The 12,664-nt window shown below is 38.6% G+C and overlaps 1 protein-coding gene across 1 annotated transcript in view; it reads left to right on the top strand.

The window, feature by feature from the left end:
• The window catches only part of CABCOCO1 (ciliary associated calcium binding coiled-coil 1), a gene marked incomplete at its 5' end in the record, with an annotated part of 49,785 nt that extends 38,692 nt beyond the window's left edge, over positions 1-11,093 (top strand). The window contains 3 exons of the mRNA XM_082054181.1: positions 7,547-7,669; positions 8,040-8,183; positions 10,796-11,093. Of these exons, the coding sequence (XP_081910307.1) occupies positions 7,547-7,669; positions 8,040-8,183; positions 10,796-10,843 (315 nt within the window). The 3' untranslated portion in view covers positions 10,844-11,093. The remainder of the gene's footprint in view (positions 1-7,546; positions 7,670-8,039; positions 8,184-10,795) is intronic.
• Positions 11,094-12,664: the final 1,571 nt, after the last annotated feature.

The raw sequence follows: 12,664 nt of genomic DNA, 5'->3' as shown, positions 1-12,664 counted from the left end.
AACAGGCTAGTTCCACATAGAGAGGTGACTGAAAACTGTAACTCTGAAATTTGAGACAAAAATTGGCTTACTTCTGCATTTCCAAATTGGAAAATGTATGTTAATAACTTAATTTTGATGATAAAAACATGAAAAATAAGTCTCTAAAATAGTGTCGAGTCAATTTTCTGATAAAGTAAATTTGTTTTCCAATTTGTGATTAAAATGACCTACAGTAAGATTTTTTTTTTTTTTAACTAGGTGTTAATTAAAAATATGGAAATGGATTTTAAAAAAAAACATTGCAGTTCACTGTGGAAGAATTACCCTAACTGATTTGTTCTCAGAGCCGTGCCTGCTTTAAGATGTTTTTAAGATGTCTAAGTTACTGGTTGTTTTTCTGCATGATTGTTTCCAAAGCAAATGTGATTCCAATAATAACAGTAATTGAATTTACAGTCCACAGGACAAATTGTTGTTTTAACAGAAACTTACACACTCAGGCAAAGACTTTGTTTTTAGGTTAGCAACAAAGAACACAAGCTCTCCTTTTTTATGTGACTGTATATCCTGAAAAGTTTTCTAATGTAGTGTGTTTTTAAAAAATCTATATTGTAGTTTTTAAATTGTGTGAGCAATTTTTTTTTTCCACTTAGCTCGGAATCGATATTATTTAGGTCTTTCTCGCTGGTGTTTTTTTGTTTTGTTTTGTTTTTAATCCAACCTTTAAAATGTTAGAGCAGGTTTTTTCTGTGGCATCAGCTGGGGGTGAATCAATACAGACAAGGCTGTTCACATCTAATGCACCTGGTGACTGAGGGGAGCTTGTTCCTTTGCCAGCTGGTGGTGCAGGAACATGCAGAGCACGGGGCAGTTGTGTGATCAGCCCTGCCTGGGGAACACGCAGGTTTCGGGGGAGATGGGTGGGTAGGGAAGCTGGTCAAGGGGACAAAGGCAGGAGGTGGCACCTCTGTCCAGCTTGGGGCAGTGATTACACATTACTGTGTCAACAGCAAAGATACATTTTCTGCTGTCAGACTTTCTCAGCAGGAGCTCCCAATCACTTCTTGAACCCTTTTTGTTTCAAAAGTTTATTTTAAAGTTTTCCTTTTTTCAGGGGAATCTTCTTGGTGTCTTGCTTTCCCATACATTGTACTCATGGTTAGATAAAGCCTGAAGACTCCGCTTGCTGAACTAGGAGAAATCTGGTGGGCCAACACACAGTTCCCCAGACACGCCTGCTCTAACTGGTGTGGTGCTGTTAAATCCCACTGAGTTTCTACAGCAATCCTTTGGGAAAAGGAAGGGAAAGAAAGGATTATTTCAGATTTTTCACTGTATAGTCAAGGGAAGAGGTAACCGGCTGTACTTGCTGTAGTCCAGGTGCATTAAGGAACCATTGCGTTCTTGACTTATCCTGGTTGCTCTGACTGTCTCCCAGTCTTCTTTGTGCTCACTACAAGAAGGGGTTTAGGGCAATTTAATTCTTATTGGCCATTTGGTTTCCAAAGGCTCATGCTCTTGTGCAGACTTTTTTTCTGATAGTATGAGACTGTAGCAAGTCTTTATAAAATGAATGAAGCCTCCTCTCAGAAAGAGGTACCAAAATGCACCTGGCCAAGTATGCTCTCACGTTTTTATCGTAGTGTTTTCAGCATTCGTATCAGGTCTTTCCTGATTAAATGATTTGGAAAAAGAATTGTACAACAAGGAAATGTAAAGCTCTGGCCTGATAAGGTGTATGCCATCAAAATATTAGACTGCCTATCATGCATTGAGTTCAACAGAACCTTTTTTTAATGCTTTTCTAATGTGATCACGTGATTAATAAAAAAACCCCTTACTTTTTGTAATATTTGTAGACCCAGCTAGGTGGTTACTGTGGGCAAGGTTCTTGTGGGGTTTTGTTTGGGTTTTTTTTAGTGTGCTTTTGTTTTTGTGGGGTATGCATTGTTTTTAAAGGTTTTTTTTTAAGCTCAAGCATTTAAAATGGTGAGACAGAACCCCAAAAATTTCTTGTTTTGTTCCTCTTGCTTGCAGTCTAGTTTTTGAGCTTTCAAGATTTATGTTTTCAATCTTTCCTCTGCAACCATAAGAACTAGACACCAACTTTATTTTTAAATGAAAGCTGAGATTCTCTTGTAATCCCGTAACTCTAGGAGATTTGGCAAAGCTAAATACAGTGTGAATTTAGAGTGACCATTCCAAGGTGAATCATTTAGTGATGTGTCCTCAACATGAAAGCCAACTGGGAATTGTTTTTTTAATGCCTTTTATTTTCTCTTTCCAAATAATCTGCGAATTGGCAGCAATAACTGGAAGCTTGGTAAAAGCAGAAGTAGATGACTGCAGCCCAATAAAATCAGTATTATTTCTTTTCTGGTTTGTCAGGATATTCTTACAGAATCTAGGTATTAAGGGCATTCTGCATTTAGATATCTCTAGAGAGGAAGGCTTTGGTTGTTTTTGTAGAAGCACCCTTTTCTACTCAGTCGAGCATTAAAATTGGCAGCAGTTCCTGGAGCAGCAAGAAAATCCTCGTTGTTGCCCTCATATAGTTGCTGAAAACAGTAAGAGGATATGTAAAAGCTTTAAGTCCAAGGAAAAATATTTATAACTGTGACAGTGTGTTTCCTTACAATAATTCATTGGTAAAATGTAGGAAAGGAGGAACATGAGCTATAAATAATATTCCTTATGTAAACATAATGGCAGTAGCAAATTCTTTTTATTTAAAAATTAATATTGATGTTCATTAATATAAATTACCACATTTCAGATGACTCTGATGTCCTTGAGGCCAGATGTCACCAACTGATTTAAAGCTTCCTGGGGGAAGGAGTAGATCCTGTTTTGTCAATGTAGGCACCAAATTGCTTCAGATGCTATTTTGGAGTAGATTAATTAGTGATGTATTGTCAACAAAGTTGATCCACATCTCCATTCACAAACATGGAAAACTCTCTTTAAAGCCTATTAACTTGAATTCTGAAATGCAGGAAAAATTGTGTAAAGGATACCTTTGACTTACTGAACTTTTGTCTCATTTAAGGAAAGCGGTTTGAAAACTCCTGCCCAGGAACATGCATACGGAATTTCCATGTGCATCATCAGCAACTGGGGAACATACTTTAGAGGCCAAGTTTAGTCTTTCATTGACCTTCATTCTACTTTAAGCATTAATGCAAATGTGTAGGGTGAAGACGTTCAGAGGGTAGCTCTGCTGCCTCAGTCACACTGCACAGATCATATTAAGTTTTTGAGCACTTCATAATATCCATCGGTCCTTTGGACCTTGTGTGCAGCATTGCTGCAAAATAGGATGGCAAAGGTGTTTGCAGAGCTATCGGCTGCCTCCCAGTAACCTCCTCACCTGTGAGGACGCTGGTGGGCGACGCCTCGGAAGGTGGGAGGGTGGATTTATTGTGTTTGCGTGTGCTGGCAGGTTAAAGAGGGGAAAAGGAAAAAAAGGCAGGCTGATTTGAGTCAGTGTGAGATAGCGCATCTTTGTCCATTAGTTATTCATTCAAATTCAACCACATGAAATACAGGGAGCTAACAAACCGTATCTTGTAAATGCCTTTTATTCCAGCAACTGAAATTCAGCAGATTTGTAGGTGTGCAGCTGGGCATGCTTAACATGAATGGCAAACTAATGTAAATCCTGTATGAAATATTTTGTTTCATAGCAAATCTCACATATACGCAAGAGAGAAGTCTGCGCAGGTCTCTGGTAGCATAGGGTCCTATGTCATACAATTAGGAACTACAGAGATTATATGAATATAGAAAATAACACACAAAGAACACCCTTTTAAAAATGGACCTCTCATTCATATAAAATCAAACCCTTATCCATTGAAAGGCCATTAAAAGGCTTCGAAAGATGTAACAAGGCTTTAGAAATGGCCCATGCTGAACATGGGATATTTTTTCCAATCCTTATAAATAATTATTTCCCTATGTTTGGTAAGATTAGCTACACAGAATTTATGTTAAGACTCTGTGGAGAGGAGTACAGAATTTCAGATAATATTAAGCTGAAAAGGTGGTTTTAAAATGTTTCTGTGATACAAAAACCTTGTATCAAAGAGGCAAATACACCAACCCCTCAGTCTCTTTTCTCATTTATGAAATAAGTAAGCATAAACTATAAAGTCTAATTTTCAGCAACTATGTTAGTAAATCCAAACTGACCTTGACCTTAGCTTTGCTAATTTCCAAACTCTGATATTTATTCCCAGAGTAGATTGTTTCCCTTCATATCAGATACATAAATACTGCAAACCTTTCCAATGACTTGAATTAGAGTGTGAGTAAATAGCCAGTTTTAATCTACATAATATTTTGAGAGCAGACGTTCTGTGCTATGACTATTAAGATATACCCAGCAGCCATTTGTATAATACTAAAACCTCTTACATATATTATTAAAAGTAATGCTATCAGCCAGGGCTTGTTTTATGTCACAGAAACTTAAATAATAAAATAGAGCATGGATAAAATCTGCAATAATAGTAACTTAAGCAAAATTAATTTCAGTAACAGATAACATCTGGGGGAAAATGTAATTGTATATTGGTAAGTTATGCAAAGCTAATTTTATAATAACTACCACATCTATGGAACTCGTTTACTAGAACACTTTACCAGTCTTCTTTCCTGCTATTATTCCGTTTTAGGAATTTTCCTGTATACTATTTTATTGTCTTTGCTCTGCCTACATTTGTAAAAAGGTAATTTGCCAGCTCTCAACGAGACGTGTGGGTTGATGTATGGAACAACAGGACACTTCTTATACTTCCCTCTCTTCACGCACATGTTTACTAGAAAGCATTGCAGAGAAGCACCGCGGTGTGGGGCTGAGCGTGGGCACCATGCTGTGCCTGGGCTGGATGCCACCGGGGTGGGGATGTGGAGGTGACGCTCGGTGATATTTCCTGCACCAACCTCAGCTGGATGCTGGAGTGGCCTCCAGCCTGCTCTGACTTGCCCAGGTTCAAGTGGCCTTTCGGCACCACACCACACCACACCACACCTAGGAATTAGTGGGAATATTGCATTTAACTTCTTCCTGCCGTCTCTTTCTCAGCATCCCTTTATCTGCCGCTGACACTGAGATGCCCTTTAAATTTGTGCAACTGCCTTACGGTTGCTTTGTGTTTGAATTCTCGTGCACCCATTAGACTGCAATGTGCAGGAAAATATCGCCTATTAATTTTAAGGCATTATCATCTTGCCAAACTCTTTCTCACATTTCGATAGTTATATTGATTCAAGAGGACACTTTGAGTAATATATCTTTGTCATAGTGAATAATGCTCACATAATGACAAATCTTCAGGAATTAAAAAAAGGAGGATGAATTTTTTAATGTAGGTCAGTGGAAATAATTCACCATAAATTTACTCAGACTTCAGAAACTAGCAACATTTTTTAAAGCTAACTGTAGCTGTATGAAACTTACTGTGTCTCCTTCTCTGTTTTTAAATAGATTTTACTACAGACCCATTGGTGCTATTAAACATGAGGTTTTGTTCAAAGAAAATACAAAGACTTAATTGTATTTTTTAAAGGAAAGTATTGCATCAGAAGGATTCATTTAAATACGTTTGTTGGCTTCGGGCTCTCACCACAATTCATTCGTTCTAATTTTCCCCTGGACTTGTTAAGGACACAATGTATAGGAAGGAGCAATGCAGAATGGCATTTTTAGGTCACTATATTTTGGCTGTAAACTGTAGTGCTGCTCATAAACTTATTATTACTGAACAAAATACTTGATATTCTACATTGAAGTTTCATAGTCTTTAAAAAAAAACTTTTGGCTGAATGTTGAGACTATTATGGCTCATTAAAGAGACTAGTTGTGCTGTAATTTAGTTATTTCTTAATGATCCAAGGGTTGTTATTATTAGATGCGGAACAGATGAGTAAAAGAATGGCTCCCTTTAAAAGGACGCAGTGAAGTAAAAATATTATTCTAAAATAGAACTTCTGAAAATATTATCCGTGCTATAAAAACATATTTGATCAGCCCAAAATTGATTTAAAAAATATGGTCTAGTTTTTTGCACATTATTTCATTTTTTGACATTTTGACTGGAGGTAATTAATGAAATAATTATTTAATCTAAATAAAATATTTTGAGTGAATAGTTAACTAACTAGCCAAAAAATGTTGTTTTAAGGAAGCAGAAAGTAATTGGGAATTCTCATCCAATTCAGCTAATATTTTTAAATAAGAAAATATAAGGTAAGACATGAGACAAAATGGAAATATTTGCTAAATCAAGAGAGCTCTAGTTTAAAAAAAGTAGAATTTGAAAACAAAGCTTCTTTTTGTTTCAGAAGGAATAACATTTAGCTCAACGTAAGGCTTTTTCATTTCAATTCAAAACTAGAACTTTCTGACTATTCCTTTTGTGATCTGTAGGCACCAGCACAGTGCTGTAAATTTTGAGTCACAAGTAATACAGGAATATGCTTCTATAAAATATGTTTTTCCCCTCACTTTAAATTCTGAAAATCTTTCTGTCAGCCTTTTGAGTCCTTATAACCATGGGCTAATGCTCTCTGCCTTTTTGGGGAGCTCTTGCATGACAAGGAATCTTGAAGATAATGACAGAGTCCAAATATAACTTCTGTAAAGCTTTTTAGGAGTACAGAGACATTTTTTTAATGCAATGAAGTGAAATGGCCAGGCCCCTTACTTTCCATTTTTGCTGTCACTTTTGCAAACGTATAGAACCTTTAATATTTTCAGCACATTTAACCGTAGCAAGTAACTAAACAAACCAAATATTAACCTTGCTATGCTTTCAAAGGTATGAAGGAATTAATTTATGGGAGCTGCAATTACCCTGATGTGAATTAATGTGGTTGATTTGCAGCATCCAAGCAAAATCCTGTTTGTAACAGCTGACTCAGACCTGGAACATCTGCCTGGAATTCTCGGTGGGCGCTGCCCTTTCTAGAGGCCCCAAACATATCGTTGTAGTAGTATATTATACCCTGCTGCTTGCTTGTTCATTTTTGTCACCCTGTTTGGACCATTAGCAATCCTTAAATTATAGTTGCATACTAAATTGTTTTTCTTAGGGCCTTATTTGATGCAGTGTCACTAAAACTTTACTCCAGCGGACTCCTGTGAGGGAATAAATACCCTGGTGCTCAGCTGGGCCCTTCAATTCAAAAAGTTTAACGGGATCCCTGATCAGAAGTGACAAATTTGCGTTGGGAAGACTGCATGTTACCTAAGCTCTGCGTTTCCTAAACTTAATTATCCACATGAGTAAGAAGCTGTAGTGTTACGCAATTATGAAAATCATCTGTTCTTTCCAAGTATTATAAAGAGGCCCCCTTGAGATGCAGCCAGAAATTAAAGCTGATCTATAATCATTTTCAGTATGCTTTCCCCTTCTGAGCACCTGGATAGTAACAAAAAAGGTATTGGTTTTTGTTTGCCAGCCATTTTGTTTCCATTTTTAAAAATCTGCAATAAAGCTCTGCACAATAATTAAACCCGAATTACTTTCTCTCTCTCTTTTTTTTTTAATACTGCCAGTATATGACTGAACTTGCCCAATCTGCAGTTCCCCCCTTCCCTGCTCTGCTGGAAGAAGAAATACCTTCGGAAATCTATTCATCATTCATAGTATCACCAACAGCTACAGAGGCAGAATCTAAGGTATAGAGTTTTGTTTCTTTTGTTTTTTTGTGAGTCTCCTACCTTATTTATTCTAATTGGAGCCTGGTCACTAATGATATTTATTCCCAGAATGCAGCATGCATTCTCTTGGAAGACCGAATGAAGCTGCTTTCAATGCATTAATCAGTCCACAGAGGACACTTGAGTGCACCTCTGGGCCCTCTCCCCATGTGACTTCATAGCCCCAGGATCTGCCTGGGCAGTGAGAGATGCTGACAGTCGGTCTGAGCAGGAGTTCTCGAAAGCAGGCTTGGTGTGGTGTCACCTGGCTTTGGGCTGATGCTGTTCTGTCTTCTAGGGAGCAGGAGGATGCTCTAACTCACGTATTTCTCATGGCTGGTTGCTGCAGGGCTCTGATGAAGAGGGTGACCTGGAAGAGCCCCATGCAGAGGTGGGGTCCTGCGAGGCAGACGCTGTGGCTGGCGTCACTGATGAGGATCAGAAGTCCGCAGTGGGTGAAGAAATCCCAAATGAAGTTATTGGCAACCTCGAGGTACTATTACTAGAAAGCTATTCACTAATTCTGTCTATGGTTAATTAGCTAGCTCAGCCTTAATGAATAATAAACTGTATTCATGCTAAAGCTGGCAAAAAAGCACATCCATATGCTGTAAAAATGTGAATTAGCCTCTATAAATAACTCCTAGTTTAGTCAGCTTACATGTGATAAGATAAAAAATATTCAGTAATATAACAACATATATCCTCAGCATTACTATGTGTTAAGAAACATGGGCCAAATCCTGCTCTCAGTGATGTCAGTGATAAAATTCTTTTTCGGGGGTGTTCAGGATCAGCTGCTGTGATGGAGCATATGTGATGTGCGCTTAATATAAATTGTTAGATGTATCCATGTTACACATCCTTCAGTCTGTGCAAGAAATAACACATCTATGCCAATTCTAGATTTCATTTGGTAGGTGCGTAACTATACAAGAGCCGCCTTAATGGAACAGGTCAGATTTCGGTATGTGGCCTGCAGACTCTCAGGAGTCGTGAGTTCTTTCCATGGGGTTCATGAAAGGGAAGGAAGCTTTTGTCAGCGGGCTTAAATTTGTTGTAGGGTGATCAGCTTCTCTGCGGGGAGGTCTGTAAATTGAAACATATGGAAAGCCAGCAGAGTAGATCATTGTTATTTTGTAAACTGTTCCCTCAAGCTTATGAAATTATCGAATGCAAACAAGCTAGAAGTCAGTTCTACCAAGGAACTGGTGGAATTTGGTCTTACTTGCAACAACCAGGTGGCATTAGGGACTTAAACTTTAGATGCAGCATATTGGACACTGTTGACTAAGCAGCAGTTTATTAAATATCTAATTTCTGAAAATAGTGTGATATTGATAAATGGTTTTACATGGATTACGTATGAATGGGAAATATAAATTAGAATAATGATGCTATCATTAGATCTATCTGTTTCATTTAATATTCCATTTCAACATGTCTTCATAAACAGAAGGGAACCCGACCTATGTTGTCTTATTCCTGTCCCTACCTATAGAAAAAACGGAAATGCCTGGTTTTCACTTGACCTTGATTTCGTTAGTATCAGTGCTAAGGCTTTTTTTTCTTGACAGAAACTGCACAGATAAGAAAAACGCCTTTTTTTTCCTTTCTTCCTTCTTTTGCAACTCTGATTATATACACAGAAAATTATTTGCTTTTACTTTTTAAAAGTCTTCCACCACTGTATCTTTTCCACCCGATTTCTCAGTTTCTTTTCCTCTGAGATAGTCTTATCATTAGTTTTTTACCAGGTACATGGTCAGACTCATACCATTTTGTTGTTATGTGTGAACTGTGATTTCACAATTTGCATCATGTCTCCAGGGAACATAAGGCAGCTGTTGATCTAGTTGAGTCTAGAAAATAACTTTTAATCCGAAATCACGGTGCTGACACTCAGTGATCACGACAGGAGCCAGAGTGAAGTGAGCTGATTTTCACTGAAGGTAAATCAGAGGCAGGGATGTAAAAACTGGGGAAGAAAAGGCAGCTGGGGCAGCTGGGAGAGGATTGGCCTGGAGGATCCCACAGCAAAGCAGCTTAAATATATGTAGAATGTAAAACAATAGGGATTTATTTGTTGATAATTGAGGATGTGGTGAAGGCCACCTCCAAAAATACAAAGTTGAGACAGAAGTTCCAGGTTTTGGTGCTAATCTGAGCTGCTGAGAACACTGAAAGTGTTTTAGCTGTGGTTATCCATGGATAGATAGGTGGTATAGCACGAGTAGGGATTTCTAGGACTGGCAAGCCAAAAAGTTCCTAAAATGGCAAGGTACTGCAAGTTTTTCTGGGCTGAATCCATTCACTTCTTAAAAATTACATGAAGTCCATCAAGGATGTAACTCTGAGCTGCAGTGATGAATGCTGATATTGAGAAATATACATAAATTCCCCATAGGCCCCCAGTATTTGTGGTCTTTTTTTCGGTGATCCCACATTTCCAAATGCTATAGAATTAAAGATTACTACACATTATCATTGCCAAAGATTTCACTGAAATACATCATAACCCTTGTACCTTCCCCACAAATGATACATACTTAATTAAACACTCAATGCATACAGCAGTCTGGATTTCCAGAATAAGATACACATTCCTAATTGTGTTTGTAGTTAATAAAGACAAGCAACATCACAGAAATATGGGGTTTTATTGTTCATTTTCTGTAATGCTTTCTAATCCCACCAACGTTTCAATAAAATGTATTACACCAGCGAACGAACATCTGCAGCAAAGGCAAACAGTGGCAGCTACCAAATCCCAAAGCAATTTCTCTGTTTTGGTGTTTATTGGCAAAGGCTGTTGGAGAATCCAGGCGAATGAGTCTGTGTCCCCAGAGCAGGTTCTGAGAGCCGTGGCCATCCAGGGTCACCTCCTGCTCGTGGCCATCACACCGCACGTCGGGGCCGTGCACGGCAATGTGATAACGTGTTATCACGTATGTACAGGCTGAAACACCGTTATGTCTGCAAAACAGGAAGGTGTGTAGGATAATGTCTGTCCCACCACACTACAGCGTGTCAAAACCACAAAGACAATGTGCAGCCTGAGATAGCTCCATCACAACCACCTTTTTCTGCTGATTTTCTTTGCAGGCGGAGATAAATGAAAAGCTGCAAATGGAAGAAGCTCATACTTTGTGAACAGAGAAATGAAAAAGTCCTAAATAGCCAGATAAGAAAGGTGATGTTGAATCTTAGAGAAATTGGACAGTAGGGGATGGTGGCACACACAGAAGACTGTAATTATTTTTCTGTAAAGGAAAATGGTTCTGTTAGCACTTACCTAGAAATAGTTCATCCCACTGCCTCAAATTTACTGTGTTGTTATTTAGTTCAGACTGAAGTTGAAGGCATTAAACAGAAGGATATGTAATTATAAAACATCCTGAAGTTCAGTTTATTTCTGAATAGAAATCCCTATTTAAAACAAAAAAAAAAAAATATCTGTAGTTTCACTCTTTTCTTTTTCCAGTTGTGAAATATTTAACAGTTTCTCCTTTACACCTATTTTTTTCAGGAAATTTTGTTAGAAAGAGAGAAAACATCATTTTGAGGCACTGCAGATATAACAAGGAGAGAATTTAATTAACAAGTAATTACACACTTTTCACTGTAGTTATTCATTAATAATATGCATGTTATTTCATTTTAAATTGCTTCCTAAGCTCTTAAACAAATTTAATATCTTAGACTTTTTTATTTCCACCATATTAAAATTGCATAAATGAAGAGTTTGCACTTTTACAGTATTCCTAAGAGGAGTTCCTTTTGATTTCAGTGGAAATTTTTCTGGAATGCATGTAACCTTTCATCTGAGAATGTTTCCATATTTTGTCAGACGTTACGGAAACGTTTCAAACTCAAAAGGAATCTAACCAAATAAATTACCTCAGGAGAACCGGTTTAACATCTATGTTTTAAAATCACAGCCCGTACTGATTGTTGTGTTATAGAACTCGGTGCCCTAGGAAGCATGTTGACTACAAGTCATGCTTCAAGCGTGAAGGCTGGATTGGATTACGTGTTTAATGGAATATTTGAGAAACTGAATGTTTTATTCATTACAGTTTCATATTTGTTTCCTGTTAAGTAAAAAAATGTAGGTTTTGTTTCATTTCATCCCCGTTTTTTATGGTGATAATGAAAAAAAATTTCCCAGCCCGACTCAGCCCAGTCAAAAAAAAAAAAAAAAAAAAAAAAAAAGAAGAAGAAGAATATAACTTGAAATACTTTTCCTGGAGGCCTCGAGTGGCGCGGCCGGGCCCGCCGGGCGCGCTCCCGCAGGGCGCGCTCCCGCCGGCTGTTGGAGCGGCGCCCAGGGCCAGCAGGGGGCGCTGCCGCCACGCGGCTCCGCGGGGAACCGGCGGCACCCCCGGGATGGGCACGCCGGGGTAGGCACCGCCGGGATGGGCACCGCCGGGATGGGCACGCCGGGGTAGGCACCGCCGGGATGGGCACCGCCGGGGTGGGCACCCCCGGGATGGGCACCCCCGGGATGAGCACCCCCGGGCCGGCAATGAGCTGCTGCTCGTCCCATAAAGCCGCGGTTTGAAATCTTGGGCGGGCGGTGTTTCCCTGGGTCTCATGCGTTGAGGAAAGATCCTCGCCCCGGCCCGCGCTGAGGAGGGGGAAGCTCCGTAAAAGATTCACTTCCAAGTTGTCTTGATTGCTCTTCCCAGCGCTGGCCAGAAAATTAGTGACAGCTTCCTTTGAGCTATTAAAAGCTAACCACTCTGCTTTGAACCCTGAAGAAATTCAGGAAGAATTATTAGTTTTACCTTTTTTAAAATATATATATTTTTAAAAAAAATATTTCAGTCTTTTAATATAGCTAAGATTCCCGGTATGTTCTTTGTTGTTTTATTGCTTTGAAATATGAAATATTTTGGCATCAAAACTTTCTGAAATTAAAATGTTTTATTTTGATACATAAATTCATCTCCCAACATGTTATGCTAATAA

The sequence above is a fragment of the Streptopelia decaocto genome, assembly GCF_964273445.1.
Source record: "Streptopelia decaocto genome assembly, chromosome: 5".
NCBI classification, from domain to species: domain Eukaryota; kingdom Metazoa; phylum Chordata; class Aves; order Columbiformes; family Columbidae; genus Streptopelia; species Streptopelia decaocto.
This window is presented reverse-complemented; position numbering and strand designations above follow the sequence as displayed.